The sequence below is a fragment of the Zea mays genome, chromosome 5 (assembly GCF_902167145.1).
Source record: "Zea mays cultivar B73 chromosome 5, Zm-B73-REFERENCE-NAM-5.0, whole genome shotgun sequence".
NCBI lineage: Eukaryota > Viridiplantae > Streptophyta > Magnoliopsida > Poales > Poaceae > Zea > Zea mays.
The window spans coordinates 212,379,028-212,406,531 of record NC_050100.1 but is presented as its reverse complement, the minus strand read 5'-3'; the positions used below and the strand labels follow the sequence as shown (position 1 = coordinate 212,406,531).

Sequence of the window (27,504 nt, the reverse complement as noted above, 5' to 3'; positions counted from 1 at the left end):
TGTGGTAGAACACGTGAACAACGCAGATATAGCATTCTTAGATTTCAAGAGAATACAAATTTTGGAATATATTTCCATGTCATTGAAACTGACAGAATGCTCTCACTATTATATATATTCTTTACGTCAAAATATGGTTCAATGTTTTCTTACTATTATATATATTCTTTACGAACTTTGTGTTTTTTGCTGAAAGAAAAACAAAAGGAATATCCTGGTTCCTGGATATGGTATATATGAAATAGACAGAATTTCAGAATCAACTGGTGATATTGATTGATAAAAAAGATATCGCTTTCGTGGATGAGAGCAGTTGAGAAGGTATATACACCATGAAAAACATAAAAGTAAACTCACAGGAAAATGAAATAAACATAGAGTGATAACCAAAAAGTTTTTTTTAAAAAAAAACATTCGCCAATCACTTCATATTCCAGATGAGAAGGCACTGCACAATTACCACATGCAGTTCTAGAAAGGAAAAAGAATGTAAGTAAGTGCACAGTCACGATCAGTAATTAGAGTTGCCAGTGAATGGTTAGGCAGCAGGGCTCCGACTCGTTCAAATCAAGAAAAGGAAATGGCTCTATTCTGCAATTGATAGCGCTGAATATTTTTTGCAATCACAAATGTAAAGAGACAGAGATTGAACACAAGAAGGATGAATAATTGAACTGTGACAACACGTGTCGCGACGTGAGAAGCTGACATGGACGCCGGCGAGATGGATCGGAAGCGACGTAACAACTCGATCGGCAAGGTGACTGTCTTTTTGTTCTCTGCTTTCTCACCTCACCCACTCATTACGGGCTTATAGAGCTATGGCCCAACTTACACACGCGGCCCACATAACCTAGTTAAATCTCTACTACTAATTATGTGACTAATGTAGGCGTCCACACCTCTCCCATGGTGCACGTTCTGCCGCACGCACCCTGCCCCGCATCCCGCCGCCCTCCCGCGCTCTCTTCCTACCCCACGTCGTTGCGTCCGCCATCTCCTCCTCCTATCGCGCCCGTCAATGGAAGCCACAATGACAAACCCGCAGTCCTCAACCTCACCTCCTTCTGCTCCCGCGCCGTCAATGGAAGGAAAGCCAAATCTCCTCGCCCGCAGTCCTCGGAAGGTCCGCGCATTCACCTCCTGTCGCGCCGTCAATGGAAGCTAGATCTCCAAACCCACAGTCCTCACAACGTCGATGGAAGGTCCGCCACCTCCTCCCGCGCCTCCCCTTTCTCTGTGACCATCCCCTGCTCCCGCGCTCTACATGGAAGGCAATTCGACGCCCAAATCGAGCGAAATCACTGCTCGTGGACGGGATTGCGGCCTTGATCCGCGCTCTCTGCTGCTCTCGCGCCCGTGGTTCGCGTCCCCGCTCCATTGTCAGTCGTCGAGGACGCAATCCTAGCTGTTGCGTCCGTGATTCGCGCCCCCACCCATCGACAACCATCGTCGATCCCATCCACACACCGCGCCCCATCCGCGTCCGTGATTCGTCCCTTCTTTTTTGTAGTTTGTGGGTAGATGTGGATCATAATCAGTTACTCTATCTGTAACAGTGCGAGTATTTCCAACACCAACAACGACGATCCAGAGCTCGGGGAAAGTAGCAAGATTTTGAGCTCCTATAGTTAGACAGCCGCTAGACCCAGTCACGACGACTGATGTTGGAAACTAGCGGCTCGCCTACTTCAGTTGAGTGCAAAGCTGCCAACATCTGATACATGCTTTTGGGTTCTTTGTATCTGTATCTATCAATTCATTAAGTGCGGGAAAATCCACGTTTTTTTGTTTTATATACTATAAAAAATTAGTCTGTATCGAGATTAACCTGTCATGCTGCAAATAAGGCCCAAACACGACACGATGATCGGACCAGACCGACACGGACCCAATGGACAACTGTTAATCACGTTCTAACTATAAAAACCAAATGTTTTTATGATATTTTCATTGTAGTATAATTTGATTTTTATCAGTTTAGTGTTGTATTGATTATTCACAAAGAATTTATGAGATACTAAGGTCGATAATATTATGTCGTAGTTTTGCTAATCGTAAGTTAAATAGAGAACGTAGCTTTTTTAGGTCAAGACTAATGTAGTATTAAAATGTGTGGAGCGTAGACACTAAGCTTATCGTAAATTTAAATGTAAGCTATTAAAATGAGTAGGACTCAGACACTAGAATTATTTCTTTCGTGATTAAAGTTAGTAGATTATATTATTTTGAGCATACCCATTTTCATGGTATTGTATATTACATGACATTGCATAGAATACAATGAGGAGCAAATTCAGATACTATGCTGTTCCAAACTACTATATTCGGTAGATTATGTTTGCAAATCTACGATTTTAGGGACAACTCACGTAAACAGAGACTTATCGATATTGTAAAAAAGGATTAGATTAGTGTACGGTTGTCGACACATTTGTCTGACATTAAAAATTCTATATTGACTCTTTAGAAATAATTCGTGTGATGCTGATAATATTTACCACACAAATTTTGCATATTATAGCGATGTCTGTCGTTCCGTTTATATATTTCATACAATTTTTTTACTCCCGTCGCAACGCACGGGCACATACCTAGTGTATGATATATATATACGTAGGCCTTCTCCTAGCTGCGGCTTGGGGTTAGGCGGGTGAAAACGATCGCACCGCACCCGGGCCCCGGCACCCGCCCCCTGCCGACTCGTGCCACGAAGGCGCGACGCGACGGGCGGCTGTACGTGCAAAGCGAGCAGCGGAAGCACTCGACTCGACACTGTGGCTCCCACGTCCCGGCCCCCGGCCCGCTGTAACCACCACCGTGATGTTCGAAGAAGAGCACGCCATGACACCGGTGTGCCAGCCAACCAGAGCAAGCCAAACCGGTCGCCCATGCGACGACCGAGCCCTGTGCCGCGCGTGCACGGAACGGCGAGCAGCTAGCCCGCCGGGCGGCCGCCATCACGCAAGAGCGTGATGGGCTAGCTGGGCTGGCTCCTTCCTGAGGCCGCTCGATCGATCGATTCGGCAACGCCGCAATTACTAACCCAGGCAAGGCGTTCTCGATCCTATCCGGCATTGGGTAAAGTATCATCACGGCCGCGCCCCGCGTGGCGTGCGTGACAGCCCAGCGAGCGCGACGTGCCGGACGCAACAACTTACCCAACCGGCTGGCGCGGGGGCCTTTACTCAGCGGGCGACCGCGGCTTGCCCGCGTCGGCGTCGCGCTTGATCGTGAGCCGATCGGCCAGTGTGGTGTGGCCGGCCCTGGAGGGCAGAAGCAAGGGGTGGTCGACGTGCGCGCGGCATGTGTCCTTTGCGAGGCTGCGACCCTGACAGCGATTCAATCGGTCAGGGACACTGCTCTCGCTCCATAGCCCACCTCGTCCCGGCGCCGTGGAGACAGGCAGACATCTAACTGGGCGCCACTTCTTTGGGGCCGTTTGGTTCAGCTTTTTTCTGACCAGTTTTTCTGAAAATCTGGCTGTGGGGAGAATCTAAGTATCATTACGATTACGTGTGGAGGAAGAAAAAGTTGTTCATAGGGCTCAGGATCTAGAAAGTGACGGATTCCTACTATTACAACGACTCAACCGATTATGTGTTTATGTTGATTTTAGATGGTTTTTGTTCTAACGAATTTTATAGAAGCTGGCTGAAAAGTTGAGCGTTTGGCAGTCCGCAGCAGCTTTTGGTGGCCAGAAGCTGGCAGAAGCCGAAACAAACAGGCACTTTGGTTCTTGCGTAAAAGCTGCGATGCCCGTAGTCCATACTCTCACCCGGTGAGTAACTCGAGTAGCCAAAGTCTTGTGGCCGCAGTACACCATCTTGGCTGGCGCAACGATCCCATGGGAGGGCTGGTCGATCAGATTCGTTCGCTAAGAATGTTTGCCAGCGTATGGTGACAGCCGGGCAGCCGGCGTTCAGGAACGGAAGGCCGAGTGGTTGGATCTACGTGCCCATCTCGAATGGAAGCCCAAAACGTCGACCGGAACAAGAGGCGCTGGTTCGTCCACGCCGCGCCTTGGCTTTGGTAGGGTGGTTCTCATATTCTCTTGCACAAGAGGACGGTGGTCGATCTTTGTTAGCTACTGCTAATGGAATGAGGAGATAGTAGAGAAGGAGCAGAGGTAGGAGACGAGAACAGGAGAGGAAACAGGGACAGATTGTATTGATTCAGAGTAAAGTTCATACCTGTCCTTCCTACTGCCCAAGCCAACAACATATATACGACTACTTAGGAACATGGCTCACCAACCGGTGACCGAGGGACACAGCCTCACACGCTAGAGACTTACTCCTAGATAGGACCGCAACAACAAGGCTGCAGTTAGTACCCACTCAGGACGGACTTCCTTCTATGGAGTATCTGACAATGGCGGTGTAACATTCCCTCCTCCTTAAAATTCGACTTGCCCTCAAGTCGACGCAGAATCTAAACACATGCAGGATCTTGCATCGATTACTTCAAGAAGCTTGTTCTGAAACTTTGTTCCCAAAACATGTATCTTCAAGCAGTTTTAGAGTCAAGAAAGTCTTTCACAGAATTCCCTGGTAGCTTGAAACTGGAACCTGCATTCGCAACAAACATCTGATGCAACGTCTCTGGATAATAGTCAACTATCTCTTGCCAACCATCATCTATAATCAGAAACCTTGGTGGCACACCACCTTCACGCCGACGTTGAAGGTCCTCCTCAATCCCACATGGTTCAGCAGCTTTGTAAAATGCATCCGATGTGCACCACCCAAAACAGTCCAAATTTGAAGGGATCATCGTGTCCTGTATGTGATTGAAAGTCTGAATTTGCCACGGTATCTGCAGTATCTTGTGTTGGCAATGTAACAATTCTCCATTAGCCACGCGAACCTGCAATGGAGCAACCACCAGATCCACATGCTGGAACCATGCACGGAACTTCTCATGCAAGAAGGTATATGGACTACCACTATCAATCAATATCAGAACTGAATGATTCTGAAGTTGGCCTTGAAATTTCAAAGTCTGAGAAACATTTGTACCTCCCCAAGCAGCCAGAGATACTAACATAAACAGCTGCTCTGTAGATGAATCTTCTGGACTCTGTCCTTCGGTTTTAGTTGGATCAGGCACCAAGAGCTCCCAAACTTCTTCCAATGCATGAAGATGAGCATCAACAATGCATTTGTAGGCGTGACTCCATTTCTCATCACATTTTTCCCAGAGACCTCGAGCTCGACGAAATCGGCACAGCGCAACCAATTTATCTTCAGCTGAAGATACCTTGTGGGTGTCAGATGATTGATCCCATTTAGGCGCACCCGACTGGAAGCAATCTACCGACAGTGCATTGTCTAAAAACTCAAAGCAATGCTTCCAATGTATCACACTGAGTTGGCAATGGGTAAACATGCTCTTTCTCATGTTTACTGAGCAGTGGGGCACCAAGGGCAGTGATTGCAACAAGTGCCTCCGAATTATAATACCAGAGAAGGATGGCCAGGGAATTGGCCTGCGTTGAGTGGCATGCATCCCGAACTGAATAGGTGGTGGCCAAGGCCCTTTGTCATGCACATCTCCAAGTAGTGGCCCACGAGGCATAGCATCGAGCACTAGCTGAATACCCAATGGAGCTGGTGGAGGTATGCTTGAAACACCCATCGCCAGAGTTGGTAGGGGCTTAATGAGTTTGGTGACGTCATACAACACTGAGGCACAGCTGCAGCTGAACCAATTCATCAAACACTGGGTGGGCAAGGTGCTGGGAACCTCACCCTCCTCCTCACGGATCACCAACTGCAGGAGATAGGACGCCAGGAAGGGGAAGCTGAGCTCGGTGGGATGCCAGATATCCGGTACACCGGCGGCTCGCCCTGGCCGTAGCTGGCAATGTTGCGCTCCAGTAGCACGTCGCGCACGGTTTGAGCAAAGTGGACCGTGGAGGTCGGCTCGGGCTCGTACTTGAGGAAGAAGTCGACGACGGAGCTGTTGAGGCAGTAGTTCTTGCCGGTGATGGAGCCGGCGAGGTCGTAGCAGCTCATGCTCGGGCAGCGGCAGAATGCCCTGATCAGGTTCGTCACCAGTGGTGCTAGCGGGTCGATCTCGGCCATCCCGAGGAAGTCCAAGAGCACCTCGCCGACGAACGCTTTGGATAGCAGGATGCCGATGGGGGTGTTGATGTGGGCGAGGTAGGCCACCGGCATGAGCAGCGCCGCTGATTTCAGTTGGTTCACCACCCGGCTCTCCGAGAAGGCCGCCAGAGCCGCCGCCGTGCGCATCAGGCGACCACTGTAGGTCCCTGGTGTCGATCGCTGCTCGAACCTTGACCATGGAGGGGTGGAGATGGTTGATCGCGGAGTCGATGCGGGGATGCCAGAGCTCGAACACTTGGGTGGTCGATTCGAGTTCCGTGATGTGTGAGCTGGTGGCGGCTTCGAAGTGGTGGCGCCGATCCTCCGCGGTCGCGTCCACCGCCGCTTGGCGCACCTCCGGATCTGCACGAATGCTGGACGAAACCGAATCCATGTGCTGTGTCGAATCAACGACAATGGACTCGAGCGCCTCCACCACTGAGATCTGGGCCGCGACGTCGGTTCGCAGGTCGGAGGAGACGTTGTCGAGTTGGCGCTCCGAATCCGCCGCGCGGGACTCCAGGACGGCAACACGGAACTCCCATTTGTCGTCGCGAGCCTGAAGACGCTTGTCCAACTCCGAGAAGAGGGCGCGCGTCTGATGTTCCAGCACCTGGATGAAGTTGATGCCGATGGATGAAGAAGACGCCATGGAACGAGGATCCGAGGATCGGTGGAGCTCTGATACCAATTGTTAGCTACTGCTAATGGAATGAGGAGATAGTAGAGAAGGAGCAGAGGTAGGAGACGAGAACAGGAGAGGAAACAGGGACAGATTGTATTGATTCAGAGTAAAGTTCATACCTGTCCTTCCTACTGCCCAAGCCAACAACATATATACGACTACTTAGGAACATGGCTCACCAACCGGTGACCGAGGGACACAGCCTCACACGCTAGAGACTTACTCCTAGATAGGACCGCAACAACAAGGCTGCAGTTAGTACCCACTCAGGACGGACTTCCTTCTATGGAGTATCTGACAATGGCGGTGTAACAATCTTACAGAGAACATCACAATGCGAGACACAGTACAGGATGGTGCCTGTTCTTTCTCACTTTCCGTGTAACATGGATCCTTACAACAACAGTCTAAACAAATGTTTCAGCTTAAAATTATATTCTGGCAGTCAGAATCGGATTTCTGTCAGCGAAACATTTCACTTCTCAGCTCGCTTATGTGAAAATAATCAACATGAACATAGGATATGACAAGTTGTCATAAAAAGTAGAATCTGTTAGTACCAGGGCCGGCCCTGGACAGGTGCCGGCGGTGCGGCCGCACCGGGCCTTCGAGAACCAGAGGGCCCCTCCCCGTATATACGTGTATGTGTATATATATAGAAAATGTTTATGTAGATTACAACACAAAGATTGATAAAAGGCCAAAGCCCATCAACGTACAATATGCATGCCTGTTTAAACTCGATTACGTACTTGGCTTCTCGTGGACGCTTGAGCTGCAATCCTCTTTGCCTTCTCTTGGAAGCCTCCGCTCACGTTGTCCAGGCTACAACAATTGTTCGGCACCAGCAGTAGCAGCTAGCAGCGACAGACGGGAGGGATCATCTTGTCCGCTGCTCTGTCATCTGCCCAGACCAGGCTTGCCGCGCGCCGTGCCTAGCGGTAGCGACATGGTAGCGTGCCCTGCCTCGGAGTCTGCTACTCTACTTTCGTTGTTCAATTTTCGCCTCAAACCAATCTTTACTAGTTAAATGTTCTTTTATTTCTGAGTATAGGTTATTTTGTGTTCTGATCACCACATTCCACATGCATCTAGTAGTGAAAAAGGAAAAAAAACATAAAGATAAGTTCAATGCATCGTAGTTGAAAGTTGCCTAGAGGGGGGGTGAATAGGCAAGTTAAAACTTTTTCAACAAAAACTAGAAACAAACTAGGTAAAACCGTCCGGTGTCAAAACCAGTGCAACTGGTTTGAACGAGCTCAACTAAAGAATGAGATATAAAACTGAATTGATCTCGAAATTCACCCAGTTAACTTTGGAAATGAGATGTTCTAAATAATCCACAGGGTTCAAAGTAGTAGATCTGAGAAGGGCACTTCTCAAAATCCACACACCAAAAAGATATAAACAATCTTTCACGGAATGGTGAGAGAACGAAGAACACAAACAAACACAATGAGCAAGAACACAAGAGACACAAGATTTATCCCGAGGTTCGGTCACACCACCAAGGTGCCCTACTTCCTCGTTGAGGCGCCCACAAAGAACCGGGTCTCTTTCAACCCTAATCCTCCCTTGCCGACCACAAAGGTCAAGCCAACACACTAATCTTTGCTCAAACGAGCGGGTAATACAAACTTTCTTGTGGTCTTCCACAAGATTTGGAGACTCACAAGAGACACCTAGTCGTCTAGGAGCTAGAAGCTCCAAGAGTAATGAATCCACAAAGAACTCGATGTAGTACCAAAGCTCGAATCAAGAAGAGCAAGAGAGATTTGGAGATGAAGCATAAAAACCGCAGCTCTCAAACTCACTCAAAGATTTCTCTCCAAAGATTTGAAATGGGAGAGGCAAGAGGTGTGTGTGAGAGAGTGGGAGGTGTTTCTCAGGTTAGGAATGGAGTCCAAGTCGTGCACTTCTGTGGGGAAGAGTGTGGGAGGTATATATAAAGGTGCCCACAAAAGCAGGTGGCCGTTGGGGAAAGTTGGCCAAAAACCGGTTGAACCGGTTTGTAAACCGGTTGAACCGGTTTCCACCAGGAAGAACTCGGTTCACTGACCTACTCAGCCGGAGAGTCAACCGGACTCAAAACCGGTTGAGCCGGGCTCAAATCCGGTTGAACCGGTTTTCCCAAAATCTGCACACGACTTTTTCTGACAGGACTGACTGGCAGACTGGCAGTGGCAGAGCGGAACAGTGCAGAAACCGGTTGAACCGGTTTTAGGTCCGGTTGAACCGATTTTTGAACTGCTGCACAGATTTTGAGAAAACAGAAGTGAAACTAGGGTAAAATGGAAGTTTTAGATCAAGGATTTTGAGCTTTAGTACCAACACCAACCTTCTTTTTGGATCCCCCTTGATAGTACGACGATTCCTATACTCAAGTTAAATAAAATATAATTAAGTAAACTCCTTGAGTCATTGGTGTCTCAAGTGTGATTTCTCCATGGCGTTGCTTCATAAGGATCACAAACATCTTTGTCTCACCGTTTGAAGCAAACACAAATCGAGCCTGTGACTTGTGCCATTTCACCATATATGAGTTCAAATCATGGCTTCAAGTCACCTTACTGATGCATCAACATGTTGTAACTCTTCATAGCTGATTAGTTCATCGACTTAGTGCAAGTACTCTCTTCTTCACCTTAGCCATGGTACCTCGGTCTACAAGCCGTCGCTTGGCCTTCACCTTCACTTAGTTCCTCGAAGCCCTTTCCTTGCTATCTTCACCCTATCAAGCCATTCTTGAGTCACATCTTATTGAGCATCCATTGAGAGAATCATTTCTTCAATATTGTGAACCTTGCTTGAATGTCATCTAGATATAACTGCTAAGATCAATCAAGCTCCAGTTTGATTCTCATATATTCATATATGGACTAATAGTAATATGGTCAAGCCAATTCACGATTCCTCATATCTTATTCACTTTGGCTTGACCAATCCTCTTAATCACTTCAACCTCTATTATGATCATATTTATGCATAGTGATTTCTCAGGACTTGTCCATATATTCAAACCAATATAGAGACCATATTATATCCATTTGCATTGTCTCACTGGTTATTTGACCTTGTGTTGAACCTTGTTCACTGATCATTATACACTATTCAAGTATGTTCATCATACTGAATTTCCTGTTCAACACTTAGCAAACTTGTTAGACCTTTAAATGTGTTGTTATCCAAATCACCAAAACTCACAAAAAGGGATGAATGCACTTTCAATCTCCCCCTTTTTGGTGATTGATGACAACACATTTAAAGCTTACATAAGATTTAATAAATAAGATTTTGAATCCTATGATATAGTTTCCTCCCCCTAAATATGTGCATTTCAGAAAATACCAATTTTGTACTCAAATGCCAAAACCACATATTTGGGTCAAAGAGTGAAGACAACTTATATCATACTATTCATAGGGTGCTTTGTGTCATAGATAAACGTGATGCTCATGACATATTATGCACTCATAATTTCCTTCATCTTATGTTTTACTTATGATTCGACCCCCTTTTGTCAATTATTTCTCCCCCTTTTCAAAAGTCTTCTTACACTTAGTTACATAAGACTAAAGGTAAGCTTTAATGCACAATTTCTCCCCCTTTGTCATAAATCTCCAAAAAGGATACAAAGAATATAAAGGGTAGAAATTATGATTAAGCAAGATGGGAACACACTATTATGAAAAGGGTCCTTATATGGCACAAAGGTAATGGAGAAGTGACATAAAGTGATGTACCTTTGCATTTTACCTTTTCAAGGGGAGTTCCACACTTGTGTTGTATTTAGAGTTCATTTTGCAATCTCTTGTTGGCATAATTGTGACATAGGTCCAAGATATCAAATGAATATTGTCATACTAATTGAAAGATAACTCTTGATACCTGGAGTCTAGATGTCACCTAGCATTTTCTTATCATAAAAAGAGGCAGCATGAAAATTGCACAAGTATGAATTATACAACTAGTGATCATGTATGAAAAATATCAATTGAAAAACACCAATTGATACAATTTGATAGATAAGCAGATCACTAATAGCATATTACACTAAGTTCTCCTCAAGTTTTAGTGCGCACATATATATGAATTCAATTGATACCAGTTGATAGTACTTATTTGTAATTTAAAGTACCATTGGCATAAAATGAGTATCAATTGAACATAATCATGCAACATAAGAAACATGTGCACTATTTAATCAATTAAGTTCTAGACAGGAGAATTTATAAGCTATGCTACTTTAGACATTTGCAATCCAAAAGAATATGATACATGTTTACCAGTTTTAGATGATGTTGGAGTAGCATATACAAGAGAAACTCATTCTCTTATGAAATGTATAAAAGATACATTTATTGGGGCAAAGAATCTTTGATACCCATCAAATTTGCAGTGGAAGCGATTGTCTTTGCTTGAAGATTCCTTTCTAATTTGAGACTACACACATAATAGACTTGAAAATGAAGTTAGTCTCAAAGATTCAAATTATAGACCATTCTCCCCTAAATGTGTGCATACAAGTGATGAATACTTGTTTTACCTTATGCACTTGGAATTGTGAGGTCAGGGGATTAAGTTCTACAATTTGAACCTTGGTACAAATAAAGTATGAAAATATGAAATTGCACCAATTGAAGGAATTACTCATAATCAAAAGGTATACTAATAGACATGATATGCAATATTTTAAGTCAAGATTCTTGAGAAGTTAGCATGTTTGACTCATACCTCACTAAGATGACTTAAGACAAACTTATGACATCACCACAAGAGGTATTAATCAAATATCTAGAGATTCTATAATCATCACCACTAGTGCAACCTTATGGTGAGACTTAAGATATTGCATATACATGCACACACTAGCATGTAAGAGCCTAGATACAAAAAAATGTAATACAATAGTTCATGGAGTGACACACCTTTGTTCTACGCCACATGGTCTCCATTATAATCATGAATTTCCATCTTAGCTTTTGATAGACTTGACATTATTTTTGCACAAAGCAAGATGATTTTCATTCATGCTCATCAGTCTTCATTACGACATGTATTGAGTAAATTTAGCATGCCAAGGACAAACATATCCTCTTAAAAAAAATCAAGAGAAACCCATTCTTTTCAAAGAACTACACAAGTTCACTAAAAGAAAATGTTAGTATTTAAGGACACAGGATATAGAATGAGCTCCCCCTAAATGTGTGCATCAAGTACTCGAATTACTTGTAACATGCACTTGATTCAATTAAGATTCTTAGAGGGGTTCATCATATATCTTGGCCAGGGCATAATAAATTTGCAACAATTGAAATCATGCTAGAGAACACATATCGTTCCCCAAAAGAACTAATCCATGGGGTGACATGTGGTAATTATTTGATCATTTCGTTGGAACCACTCATCCTCATTTGATGTTCTTCTTTCACCAAGGTGTGAGACTACACAACATGAACTTGAAAGAAATCATTAGTCTCACAAGATATAGGGTAAACTCTCCCTCAATTTGTGCATGCAAGAGTACACAAAGTACACTTATGCACATCAACAATACGAGGTTAAAGGAGATGTTTGTACTATATCTTGGTTTAACATAACATGCTTTACATAGATGATGAAAATCAAACCAATTGAAATTTTAAGAGCTAAAAGTATATCAATTGAAATCCTAAAGGGTAAAGCATGCTAAGATGAACCTCAAACCTCATAATGAAGGATATCATATAAATATGTCACTACATTTTCATTATTTGGTTGACAAAAAGTGTAACTCCCTTCTTGAATCACTGTGATTTCTTTTCTCTTTATGATTTCATCCAACCAGGCGATCTTGAACTTCATTCATCTTGGCTTGGTTCAATCATACTTGATATGAGACCGATTGAAACTCAATGATTGAAACAACCAAGACTCTTATATCCGTAGATTTTGAATCCATCTTGAAAGCACTTGGAAAGACCTTATTGAAACACTTAGAAAAGAGAGCATTAGAAACACAAGGGAGGGTTTCACAAATGATGATCCTTATATGTGGATGGCAAATGAATCATCATTATTGAAACCCAAAAGGATAGACTAAATTACTTTAAATTAGTGCACACATATAGTTGATGTCAAAGTTATATGCACTATTGAACATTTTATATTGCGGGTAATTTAACCTATACTATGGTACATCCCACTAAGGATAGAATACTAAAAACAACTGAAGGAGAGGAAGTTTTCATACCTTGGCATCTTATCAACTCCATCTTACTTTAGTTGAATAGTATCCTTTAAGCTTGTGATTTATCCAATTTAATAATAAGCACCATCTCTCAATATAGATTTTCTATGGATAAACTCAACACAAGAGATGGCATTAGTAGCACAAGCACTAGTTTCTTATTTTGCAACCCTTTATATGTGGAAGGCAAGCAAGTTGCTAAAATAGAGAAACCTCATAATATGGACTAAATTTCCCTTGAGCCCTTATGCACAAAATATTTTGAATGACATGGATAATATGCATGGTTGTTCAATGAAGTCTAAAGGGCTGACTTAATCCATATTATGGTGAGTGTCTAATACAGAAGAATCAAATCCAAATTAACTAGATAGAGAATACATCACATAATTTTGGATTGTTCACCATATGATAATATTCATTCAACTTCCAATTAGACCTTTATTTCATAATCAACAACTGATGTATATCCTCAAGTGCTTCTTTTTCCTTAGTGGCTACACAAGTCACAAAAGAGATAAGATTTGAAAATAATATGCACTTGAGATTCAGTTGTTACCACCCTAGCTACTATCTCCAAAGATGATTTATACATTCATTATTGAGCACCCAACTTGATCCATTGAAGGAGTGATCCTGCAAAACAAATTTAAGCTTCATATCTTGGTACCCAATTTGAATTGGGTCCTTTGAGATTAGTGGTAAGAGCCTTGAGTACCCACACAATCCTTATTGTGGCCTTTCTCTTTGTGTAGGCACCCACATATACTTGACAACCATCTTACATGGTTTCAAGTCAATATTTAATCACACAGATAAAAGCAAGAGTTAAGAATAGGAGCCTTTTCTCCTTTTCTTGATACATCATTGTGTTGCCTTCTCGATGATGAACCTAGCTTGACCTTGGGTGCACCTAGCTTATCAAGGTTAGTCGCACAAGCATTCATATCATAAAGACAAGTTATGCATGGAATTTACAACTTAGTGATCCAATTCAATGTGAAGCATATGTATATCGATTGAAGTAGATTTCTAAGATATCAAAATATGGGTTTCCAAAATTTAGAGAGTATGGATCACTAATTGTACCTTTTACAGTTTAAAAATCATATCCATGTTAGTGCATATGTATGTGATGAATATCAACAAAAAGATTCCTATGCACTTTTAGAATTAACGATAAGAGAATTTTAAACTGCATCAAGAGTAGCTATTTTGAAAACAAAGATTACAATCCATAAAAATGAGATACAATTTTTACCATTATGGATTGAGTTAGTATAGCTTACTCAAGGGAAACTTATTCTCTACGACACAAGATATATATAATGTGCTCCCACTAGATATGTGCATCAAGTATTTGAATGACTTATCAAATGCACTTTCAATTCAATGAAGATTCTCAAGAGGAGTACATTACATATATTGGTCAAGGCATGAAAAATTTGCAATGAATTAACTTATGCCTAAGAATACTTACCACCATATAGAATGTACCATTTGTTATATCAATTGAAAGATCTTACTATATGATATGGTGTCATCTAAGTATTCTTCTTTTCTTCAATTGTGGAGACTTCCTTCTTTAGCTTGTTATCTCTTTTCCTTTTAAAACTAGTAAAAAAAAACACTTTGAAAAGAGATATTAGTAGTACAATGAAATATTTAATGAATGATGATATGTATATATGAATGTCAAATAAATCATCATTTATGAGGCATAAAGGCATAAATTAAATTCCTTTTAAGTCAATGCACATGTATGAGTGAATTAACAATATGCACCAATTTACAAATTTAATCCAAAAGGAATTTAACCTTCATATTGACATTTCTTTTCATAAAATAGATTATTACTAATTGAAAGTATGCCACTTGAAAGGAACTACTATTGATCAACTACCAATTGAAGCAATTAGTTCCATACCTTTGCCTTGAGCATTCCTAATCTTTCTTTTAGGTGAAGATTAACCTTTAAAGCTTGTGATTTTACCAATTGAAAGAGCACAATCTCTACTTATGAATTTCCACGAAATATCTTAAAAGAGATTGTATTAGTAACACAAGCAATAATTTCCTATTTAGCAACCTCTAGTATATGAATGAAAAGAAGGTTACTAAAACAAGGAAACCTCATGATATGAACTAAATTACCCTTACAAGCATCATGCATAACATCAATTGTAAACAAGATGAAAGTAGTATGATTATTTAATTAAGTTTTACATGGCAAGTTTAATTCATAGCATGGTGAGTGATTAATGTAGAAGACTCAAAACCAATTTAAACAAGAATGAATACATCACATAGTATTGGTTCGGTCTTCTTTGAATGTTGAATGGCACACTCCATTTGGGAAACACATTCTCATGTTGTGAGACTACATAAACACTTAGATAGAAACATTAGTCTCACAACTCTAGTCATATAGAGAATTCCCCATTTGGTAAGTGCTATAAGAATTTGAATTTCTTACTTAGCACTCTATTCATTTAAGAACATGGGATAATCCTCTTTATGTCTAGGTCATGGCAATAACACGATAATTAATTTGAAATATGCCACAAGATACATATAATCAATTTAAAACATGTAGATTGTCACAATATAAAAATATGAACTTGCAATCTACCATATAATTAGATCCTTTCCAAAGCAAGGTAAAATCTCTTAAGTTCATTCTCAAGTGCTTCATTTTTCCTATGTGGCTACAAAAGACACAAAGGAATATACCAATTAAAAGCAATGTGCACTTAAGAATTAATTGTTACCATCCTTTGGATATCACTTGGTTGTAGGCCTTTTGCTTGATTCCCACAAAGGTTAATCCTTATTCCCTACAACACAAGTTCTTGCTAGAGATGAATATGAAGTTAGTGATATAACAACTCAATTCATCTTTGGGTCAATCTTAAAGGATAGACAATGTAAGATTGATATCTTGAGATAAGAATTGAGTTAAACCGCTCAAGCACCCCCAAAGCTTCATATCATCTCTGGGTACCTGCAAAACTTATTAAGTACATTTCGGTACCCATTTTTGGATGGGTCCACCAAGGTTAGCTAATAAGTACTTAGGCACCCAAATGGCCTTTGTGCTAGTTTTAGGTGAACTAATTACCTTTCTAGCACAAATGTCATTTTTGGGTCTCCTAAGCGAATATGAATGAATTGACATGGTAGGCTTAGGATACTTACTCATGGGACAATCCTTGCATAGGTGTCCCTTTCTTCGGCAAGTGTAGCAAATCTGATTTTTAATTTTGCAAGACTCCTTCCCTTGCTTCTTGTTTGCTACATGGTTAGTGAGCCTCTTTCTTTCTAAAGTTAAGCCACTATCCTTTGTGTAGGGACATGACTTAATCTCATGTCCCTTCTCATGACATTGATAACACTTTCTAGCGCACCTTCTCTTATTTGGAAGAGTGACTTGTTTGTTACCTTGTGTGGAGCATGTGGAGGCGTGGTTGAGACACTTGTCATGAGCTTTGGCTTTCTTCTCTTGATGTTTGCTCATGTCCTTCTTGGAAAGCTTTATATTCTTTTGAAGGGGTTTTGTGCATGCTACTATTGTCCCCTTCTCAAGCTTTTTCACCATATTATCACGGTTATCTTGAGAAGGTTGAGCATGACACTTTCCCTTCAATTGAATCAAGCTCCTTTTTAGCCTCTCATTTTCTTCCTTGAGCTCATTGTTTTCTTTTGCATAGGAAACATTACTTGTTCCTGAAAATTCTAGCTCAATGGAAGATTGGCTTTCTTGAGAGCAACATTTGTTAGCACATGATAATATAGTTTCTACTTGAGTACATGTGCATATGTGAGGTTGGTATGATTTCAAATTAGTTAACACAACCTCATGAGCCATTTCTAACATGATATGTGAATCCATAAATTTATTATGAGAGCACACAAGCATATCATGTTTTTCTTGCAAAGCTAGATTTTCAATATTTAGCTTTTCTATCGTGTTCTTGAACATAGCATTTTTATTTTCTAATTGAGCAATATATGATGAATGATTAACAACTTTAATTTGCTCAATTGAAATGTCTTCATACCTTTGGACCAAATCATCATGAGAGCACTTTAGCTTCTCATGCTCTTTGGTCAACTTCTCTAAGTCTTCGATTTTTCTGATGAGGAAGTCTTCTTGCTTATGAAGCATTTCTTTTTGTTCTTCCGCTCTTTTCATGAGTTTGAGCAAGCTCATCCGATGTTTCTTGCTTAGCTGAGCGAAGAATTGTTGAAGATCATCCTCATCTTCACTATCACTTTCTTGCTCCTCCTCATCCTCACTTTCGCTTTCACTGTCACTCCCATTAGCAATAAAGCACATATGAGAAGTGGATTTGAAAGACGAACCTTGTGAAGAGGTGGATTCGTCGTTTGGTCTCCATCGATCATTTTCTTCTTCTTCAATCTTGTTCTTCGCCTCATCTTCCTTCATTTTGAGGAACATCCTTTCGGCGATTCTCATGGCAAGGTCTATTGTCCTAGGATCAATATCTGCACCAAAAGATGAAGTCGAGACAACTTCAACTTTTTCAAGCTTAGAAGCACTTTCGTTTCTTAGTCCCCCCGACATGATCTTTCCTCACGCGGTTAAGCGTTAGAACGAGGATTAGGCTCTGATACCAATTGAAAGTTGCCTAGAGGGGGGGTGAATAGGCAAGTTAAAACTTTTTCAACAAAAACTAGAAACAAACTAGGTAAAACCGTCCGGTGTCAAAACCAGTGCAACTGGTTTGAACGAGCTCAACTAAAGAATGAGATATAAAACTGAATTGATCTCGAAATTCACCCAGTTAACTTTGGAAATGAGATGTTCTAAATAATCCACAGGGTTCAAAGTAGTAGATCTGAGAAGGGCACTTCTCAAAATCCACACACCAAAAAGATATAAACAATCTTTCACGGAATGGTGAGAGAACGAAGAACACAAACAAACACAATGAGCAAGAACACAAGAGACACAAGATTTATCCCGAGGTTCGGTCACACCACCAAGGTGCCCTACTTCCTCGTTGAGGCGCCCACAAAGAACCGGGTCTCTTTCAACCCTAATCCTCCCTTGCCGACCACAAAGGTCAAGCCAACACACTAATCTTTGCTCAAACGAGCGGGTAATACAAACTTTCTTGTGGTCTTCCACAAGATTTGGAGACTCACAAGAGACACCTAGTCGTCTAGGAGCTAGAAGCTCCAAGAGTAATGAATCCACAAAGAACTCGATGTAGTACCAAAGCTCGAATCAAGAAGAGCAAGAGAGATTTGGAGATGAAGCATAAAAACCGCAGCTCTCAAACTCACTCAAAGATTTCTCTCCAAAGATTTGAAATGGGAGAGGCAAGAGGTGTGTGTGAGAGAGTGGGAGGTGTTTCTCAGGTTAGGAATGGAGTCCAAGTCGTGCACTTCTGTGGGGAAGAGTGTGGGAGGTATATATAAAGGTGCCCACAAAAGCAGGTGGCCGTTGGGGAAAGTTGGCCAAAAACCGGTTGAACCGGTTTGTAAACCGGTTGAACCGGTTTCCACCAGGAAGAACTCGGTTCACTGACCTACTCAGCCGGAGAGTCAACCGGACTCAAAACCGGTTGAGCCGGGCTCAAATCCGGTTGAACCGGTTTTCCCAAAATCTGCACACGACTTTTTCTGACAGGACTGACTGGCAGACTGGCAGTGGCAGAGCGGAACAGTGCAGAAACCGGTTGAACCGGTTTTAGGTCCGGTTGAACCGATTTTTGAACTGCTGCACAGATTTTGAGAAAACAGAAGTGAAACTAGGGTAAAATGGAAGTTTTAGATCAAGGATTTTGAGCTTTAGTACCAACACCAACCTTCTTTTTGGATCCCCCTTGATAGTACGACGATTCCTATACTCAAGTTAAATAAAATATAATTAAGTAAACTCCTTGAGTCATTGGTGTCTCAAGTGTGATTTCTCCATGGCGTTGCTTCATAAGGATCACAAACATCTTTGTCTCACCGTTTGAAGCAAACACAAATCGAGCCTGTGACTTGTGCCATTTCACCATATATGAGTTCAAATCATGGCTTCAAGTCACCTTACTGATGCATCAACATGTTGTAACTCTTCATAGCTGATTAGTTCATCGACTTAGTGCAAGTACTCTCTTCTTCACCTTAGCCATGGTACCTCGGTCTACAAGCCGTCGCTTGGCCTTCACCTTCACTTAGTTCCTCGAAGCCCTTTCCTTGCTATCTTCACCCTATCAAGCCATTCTTGAGTCACATCTTATTGAGCATCCATTGAGAGAATCATTTCTTCAATATTGTGAACCTTGCTTGAATGTCATCTAGATATAACTGCTAAGATCAATCAAGCTCCAGTTTGATTCTCATATATTCATATATGGACTAATAGTAATATGGTCAAGCCAATTCACGATTCCTCATATCTTATTCACTTTGGCTTGACCAATCCTCTTAATCACTTCAACCTCTATTATGATCATATTTATGCATAGTGATTTCTCAGGACTTGTCCATATATTCAAACCAATATAGAGACCATATTATATCCATTTGCATTGTCTCACTGGTTATTTGACCTTGTGTTGAACCTTGTTCACTGATCATTATACACTATTCAAGTATGTTCATCATACTGAATTTCCTGTTCAACACTTAGCAAACTTGTTAGACCTTTAAATGTGTTGTTATCCAAATCACCAAAACTCACAAAAAGGGATGAATGCACTTTCAGTAGTATTCATATTTTTTTGGTATTTGTGATGAATGGGGCCTTAATTTTTGTCTCGCATCGGGCCACCAAATTCTCAGGGTCGGCCCTGTCTGTTACTTCTTAGAGATCCTAACTTCTATAGACATAAGTCTCACGTTATTCAGATTCTCATCACAACTAAATTCTCCAAAAATCTACATTCCTATAAAAGCTCGCGAAAAAAAGTTGAACCAAACAAATTAAAAGAAAAACATTGTGATATTGTATATTTTTGTTCATCAGACATGCCATAATCACCGGCCACATGGTGGCTTGCTTCCACGGTCCACACACAAGCTGCTAAAAGTGTCAGCCAAATCAGAAGTTGTGGCCAGGTCTCAATTTTGACCTTATTATTTCGTTATCAGTCCTGCCACAGTTTGTCACGTCTAAGATTATGCAAGTTTGACTGAGTTAGATATATGTTTGGTTTATAGCCACAATTATAGCAGTATTTTTGTTCTGTTGCGTAGGTCCCACTCGTCAATGACTCGTAAAAATGTGGTAGATTCACTTAAACATTGCTATAGTTGTAGCGTATAATTTAAACGCCTTTAAATATACAACCAAACATGCCGTAAATTCAAATGCGCATTTGGTATGAATTAATCCATTGGATGAGAAATAACTCCTCATGATGACATGTATATAGAAGACGATTCCTAAATAAATACAACATAGATTTAAACTAGATTTTAGTCTTTTGTACTTTAATTGGTGACTAAAAGGGACTAAACTATATAATTCCACCTTTTGCCTTTACTTTATTGCAGTTATACTAATGATGGAAGAACGTTAAGGGTATTTTGGTTATCTTATGATTCATTTAATGCGTTTTGAATACTTTTATTCCTTAGAACCAAATATGATAGAGACTAAATTTTAGTCTTCTAACTAAACTTTCGTCTCTAGACTAAAGGAACCAAACAGACTCTTAGTTCCTATATTTTATTCTATTTTTATCTCTAAATTAAAAAATACGGAAACTAAAATAAAGTTGTAGTTTTTGTATTTTACAATTTAAGGACTAAAATAGAAAAAAAATTAGTCCATAGAAAACAAACATCCATCTTAATAATACGGACAAGAGTAGAAATTTAGAACCATGGAAGGAATGTTTGGAAACCGCCTTAACAGCATGCACGTCGAACCAATGGCTGCAAACTCTCGTGCCCGAAAATCTCCACGCGCCGATTGTGCTGATCAGAAACACTATGTAAGATTGCATATGCTAAATATAAAAACTAGACGAGAATCAGAACGCACGATACTAGTGATGTGAGCACGAATCCAGCAACATCGACGATCTGGAGAGCTCCATCGAGTGTATCGTGTACTTGTAGACAGGCGTTCTATCTAAAACTGGACAAGGAACACTAGGGTCGATTCGGTCAATAACACATAAACTCAAGGGCAACCTCGTAACTTGGCTGGACGAGCGTGAGAGTGGGCGCGTAGATATTTACCCGCCATCAGTCATCGGTGTGTGATGCAGAGGCGATGCCGAGCGGGTGGAGCTCTAGCCACGCCCACGCTCCCGCCTCCCCGGCAAACACACTCACGCCCGCCGAGGCCACATCCTAGCACGTTGTAGACGCCGCCACCGCCACCGCCTGACGCCATGCAGGAGTTCCAGTCCATCCCTGGCCTGGCCGGGCGGCTGTTCGGCGGGGCCGCGGCACCCGGCGACCTCCGGCGCGCGCAGGCGGCGCAGCATGGCCCCGGCGGGGCGCGATGCGGCGGTGCCTCGCCCGCGGCGCCCGAGGCGGTGAAGTGCCCGCGGTGCGAGTCTACCAACACCAAGTTCTGCTACTACAACAACTACAACCTGTCGCAGCCGCGCCACTTCTGCAAGAGCTGCCGCCGGTACTGGACCAAGGGCGGCGTCCTGCGCAACGTCCCCGTGGGCGGCGGCTGCCGCAAGGCGAAGCGCGCCTCGCCGTCGGCGTCGGCGTCGGCGTCCTCGCCCGCCTCGTCGTCGGCGCCGTCCACGCCCGCGTCGGCCGACGCGGCCAAGAACCCGCGCCGCGCCTCGGCCTCGCCCCGCTCCAACAGCGGCAGCGCGAGCCCCACGGCCGCCGCCGCGACGACCCCGACCCCGACCGATCCGAGCACCTCCGCCACGCCGTCGTCGAACGGCGTCGCCTTCACGGGCAGCCACCACTCGTCGAACCCCTTCTCCACGATCGACGTGGCGGCCGCGCCACCGGCGCCGATATTCGCCGACCAGGCGGCGGCGCTGGCGTCCCTCTTCGCGCCTCCCCCTCCGCCGCCGCTCCCGGTGTTCAGCTTCGCGGCGGCGCAGCCGAAGGAGGAGGAAGCGCCCACCAATTCGGAGCTGCAGCAACACCTCGCCGCACAGGCGGCGCCGTCGTCGTCGGTCTCCGAGGACATCATGGCGCCGTTCGCATCCCTGGACGCCGCTGGGATATTCGAGCTCGGCGACGCCGCGTCAGCCGCGGCGTACTGGAGCGCCGGGAGCTGCTGGGCGGACGTCCAGGACCCGAGCTTGTACCTACCCTAGCGTACGTGCTTGTTTAGTTACCTATCGCGATCGCTAGATTAAAGCCGCGGTTAGATCTTAACGACGGGCGACGGCCACGAGCTCCGTCTCTCTAGCTATTACTCCATGTCCTCCCTGCCTCTCTCTCTCTCTCTTGTTTATTGGTGATTTGGCTTCACAGGCTGCGTGTCTAGAAAGCTAACATCTGTGTTTCGTGTCTGCATGCACCCTGCGAGTGTGGCGGATCATTGCGCTGCTGCGATAGAATTAATCGCATTATTATTGCTTGTTTACTCTTCGTAATAGTAACTTGTATGAATACATGCATGTTTGGGGGGAAGCAACGTAACCACGAGTGTCCGTGTGTTATGTTGTGATGCACGGTCAAAGCCGATGGTCAGGTCTATCGCCAACGCCAGGGGATGATGGAACAATGGTGCGTGTCATTTTGGTTAGCGGTTGGTTTGTTAATTTCGGCTGGTGGCCCGCCCGTACATGCCTCTCGCTCTCCGGGGGGTTTGTGCTGATGGCGACGCCAGTTGCTAGCTGGCTCTTACGTACATTGCTTCTCTGTACGCCTGTTCGTTGGCCCAGCATGGCCTCCTCCTGCCTCCTGACATAACACACTTCCGTGCCTGCTCACGCGAGCTTGGTCTGCCCCCCCCCCCCCCCCCCCCCCTGTCGTCGGGTGCGGCACAGGTGAGGTGACCGTATAGAAGCCGCGCGAAGTCGTTTTTCTGTGCTGATTTTAAGCTGAAGGGTTTGTTAGTGTGTCACCACTTGATAACTCGTCCGGCACACGCACAGGCTTGGTTTGGATCATCATGTTCAGTTGGATCGACGACCAAGTCATGCATGCACCCCGCCGATCTCAGCAAACTCAAGCACGGGCTCGAGATGTTGACGGGCAACTGAAACATGGAACCGTGGCCGCCCAGGAAACTGTCAGATAGTGGCTCGCTCGACACTCTCTGACAGCCTGATGACGTACCGTACACTGAGGCGTGCTTGGGCCCTGCCCCTACCGCCCTACGGACTGCGTCGCGTCACCCTTTGACACAAAGATGCATCAGTGTGTACCGAACGCACAACGACCGTCGCGTCGTCTCCCACCGTCCCACCCACGCACTGCCTAGCTAGCCATAGCCTGGCTACTGCTAGGCTGTCCGTCGTTGGTTGCATCGCAGACGCAATCAATCTGTCACACACACACCTGCCCTCCGCAGCCCACACCCTGCTGCGGTCCATCTACGCTCTACCATCGTACAGGATGCATCCTTTTTTTATTTTTCGTATAGAAGAGGACCGGGCCCAGCATCTCCAACGGCTCAGTTTTGGCCTGGTTCGGTTATTCATAATATATATGGATAAGATATAACTAGAAAAAATTAAGAAGAAACTTAACTTGTTTAGGATTCAAAATTATCCAATCCCACTCAATCCTTATGAATTGAGGGCTAACCGAACAAGCCTTTAGTATTTCGAAAACTTTATTTTTAGGATAATATCAGAAAAAAAAACTCATGTCCAACAGATCCCAATATATATGGTCTCAATTTTTTGATTCTCCCAAAACGAGAGCTTCTTGGCGTAAATGTTCGCCGAGCAACCAACGCCCCAATCGCGGTTTGTTCCGTTTCCCGGGTCGTCGAAACATCTTCGCGCCCTTCTACCTCTCCAGGCGCGCGCCCGCGCCGCTCCGACCTCCCTCTCCAGGCGCGTCGTCGGCCTCCCTCTGTAGGGTCCCGGTGCACACCGCCCCGCATCCTCCCTCTCCTGGTGTCGTTTCAGATCGACTATAATGCATGCCGATTTCGGCGACCCTACTCTCGGTCAGTGTCGATGATTGCTTCAGGTTGAAGACATTATATATATAATATATGCGAGATTTCCTTGTCCAGGATTCCAAGAGGCATGGCCTACGAGATGGACAAACGAACAGCAGCGGCGACCGGCCAACTTTTTTGGATTTTAGCTCTTTTTGGGTTTTTTTTGCACAACTATGCCCTTTACAGTTTCATTTCAAAAAATGGACCCCAACCTCGGCGCCATCATCATTGGCGCCGAGATAACACACATCGACGCCAGTACCATTGGCGCCAACTTTTCCTACGTGGCAGCCGATGTGGCAAGTCCCAGGGGGTCGGCGCCATAGATCTTGGCGCCGACCCCCCTTGACGATGGGGTCCGGTGCTATCCAGGGGGGTCGGCGCCAAGATCTATGGCGCCGACACCCTGAGACTTGCCACATCGGCTGCCACGTAGGAAAAGTTGGCGCCAATTATGTTGGCGCCACTATGTGTTACCTCGGCGCCAATGATGACGGCGCCGAGGTAAGGGTCTATTTTTTGAAATGAAACTACAAAGGGCATAATTGTGCAAAAGAAACCTAAAAAGGGCTAAAATGCAAAAAAGTTGGCGGCGACCGGCGAGAAGCTATCCGCGGGGGACGGACTAGGCATCTCCGGGACAAGAATTCCGGCCTCGCGTCATTCATTGCCGCTGCCGCCTGCCGGGCTCGATCCACTGTTGCTTGACCCACGCTGAAAGCCACAGATGCGCCTGCGCGAGGAAACACAGCGGGGCCGGGCGTGGGTCGCGACTGTGCGGTAAAGACTGCTGAGCTGAGCTGAGCTGTGTACTGCTGTGTCTGACTGTGTGCCCTGCCCATAGGGTCGACGTCCCCGTCAATCGCCGGTCGCGTCAGGGATCGAAATCTTTCTGGTGACTGCTCCGTCTCCGGCTCGGTTCGTTCGTCAGGCTCCGCGTGCGCGTTTCGCCCGTTCTCTCAGGTTTCGTTGCATCCGGTCGGCTATCCGGGTTTGACTCCATCTCCATGTGTGTATTTCAGTTTCCTTCGCTGTCATTGTTTTTTATTTTGATCCAGAAGTCCTGTGCCGCCGTTGGAGCATCGCACACGAGGAAGGAACAAGGAAGGGATCTCTCTCTCTCTCTCTCTCTCTCTCTCTCTCTCTCTCTCTCTCTCTCTCTCGTTATTCTCCATTCAGAAAATTACAGCTTTCTGATCTTTATTCATGCAGCGTAGTGAACTAGTGCGTTGCAAGAAAGATTAAGTTCACAGGTTCTGTTCTCAAGGCCGTCCATGAAGGCTCTCGTCTCAATTGACGTCCTGCACTAGCCAGGCACGCCGCTGCTACGAAATGAAGGCGCTTCAGGGTTCAGGGCAGCAAAGCGGGCCATGAATTTGCTTGTGCGCCACTGGGAACAATGCTACGCCTCAGGAATTGTCCTCGCATGGAATTTACGCCTGCGCAGCTGAGCTGCTGCAGCCAGGCACAGGGGAGGGGACTGGGGCAACGCAACCACAACGGCGTCCATCCAAGTGCCCAGTTGGCATTCACTACGGAGAAGGACGACTGCAGCAGGACAGAAGGCCATTGCTGCTGCCGCCGAGCGCCGACAGGGTTCGGAAGTTACTATGATCCTGGAAAACCTGCTCGCTCTGTCCCTCCGAATAGTTGGCGACTGTGGATTCGTCGGCTTCAATTACTCTCCAGCCCTGCCCTGCCCTGCCCATGCCAGCCGCCTGCTCCGCTGTGCATGCTTTCATGCTCGCAGTCGCAGAAAGGACAGGCTCCACGGGTATGGCCGTAAGGGTTTGTTTTGTTCAAGCCAAATATTTGCCATCGCTCGGCGCCAAAGAAAAATTAATCAGCCGTTATATGGTACTTGCTTGGTCCCAAAATATAATTTATCTTAGAGTTATCATAATCCATTAAGTAATAAATATAGTTTACATTTATATCTATATTTATTTTTTTTAAATGAATGTGAACAATAAAAACGGGCTAAAATAACTAGTATATTTTAGGACGGAGGTAGTAATCAAGATGACAGACCTACGGCCAATTCATCAATCTCAAGATCGAACTAGTAGTTTCTTAAAGATTCATAGGATGTTGTGCTATGGAGATTCGAACGTGACTATGTAAGTGTACGTTAGTGTCGCGTTTATTCAAAAACAACTAAACAAGTAATGTTAGACCCTACACTTGCAAAGTCCAGTGAACTAGTGGAGGCAAAAAAAAAAAATCGTTTCCACCCATCAGCTATAGCCATAGTTTGATTTCACCTCTAGTTTATGTTAAAACGTGCAGCGATCTGATCCACCCTAGTTTATGCTAGAGCACGCAGTGGATCTAAGCCGGCCTGCTATACATATGAAGCAGACCCTCTGAAGCCTAGGTTCATCAGAGAGCCCACAACAATATTAAGGCTTTCAAACTAAATCAACCTAAAAGACTAGTCCAATAAGTTGTACTCTTTTATCATCATTTTGTGATGTGGTCTTAAACTTAACAATCTTCTTTTTTTGTCACACATCGGACATAATTCTTCACATCACACAACACTTGTAATCTCCAGGCCCAAAGGCGTCCATGTCACACACAATGCTTCGCTGCGCTGATTTCCATGTTCCATGCCTACAGGCTCAGGCTATATATATAGGTCGCCAGGTCGGCACCACGCCTTAGTTGTGCCTGTGCTGGTGGGAAGGAGAGGCAACCAGAGCGTGTTCACTAGACGGTGCTCCATCCTCGGCAACTACACAAATTTGTTGTACAACGCAACTGCGATTTGTTTGAAAGCGTGATTGCGTGAACTCAGACGAAGAACTGCACGCGATTTTCTCAAAGATCTGGGCCCATCTATTTCATTTGGTGCTATACACATTGTGCCCCGGAGGTGGTACCGTTGAAAGGCCCAGGTCAATTTCCTGTTTGAAGCAGTAAATTAAAAGCATATTTTGAAGCAGTAAATTAATTCAAATGAAAAGTTTACAACTACAAATTGGTATAACTCATCATGATGTACAATTTATATTTTGATTATTTCTTCGTATGACAAAATAAAAGTAAATTTATTCATAAAACATATCTCTCTCGCAAGAGAGATGTATAAGATTTGTGAATAATGTTAGAATAATCATGTGGGATGAACAAATAACCAAACAAACAAAATAAATTTGTAGATCTTGAGAAGTTATAGAATTTTGCAGTTGGCAAATTTTTCATTTGAAGTCACCTTGTCAACGAACATTACGTCTGATTTTTTTTAAAAAATAAAATTTGGATTTTGAAAACGACCTTGAATAGAAAAAACACCAACAAGAAAGTTGTAGGTCTTGAATTGTTATGAAACTTTCTAGTTGACAAGGTTTTGGTTTGAAATAATTTTGTCATGCAAACTATGTTTGAATTTTAAAATTTG

At 43.9% G+C, this 27,504-nt stretch overlaps 1 protein-coding gene across 1 annotated transcript; it reads left to right on the top strand.

The window, feature by feature from the left end:
• Positions 1-20,940: 20,940 nt before the first annotated feature.
• On the top strand, positions 20,941-22,593 carry LOC103627668 (dof zinc finger protein 4). The gene has a single exon (XM_008647960.4). It carries the CDS (start codon positions 21,391-21,393, stop codon positions 22,291-22,293), a length of 903 nt encoding a protein of 300 aa, XP_008646182.1. The 5' UTR covers positions 20,941-21,390; the 3' UTR covers positions 22,294-22,593.
• The last annotated feature ends 4,911 nt before the right edge of the window (positions 22,594-27,504 follow it).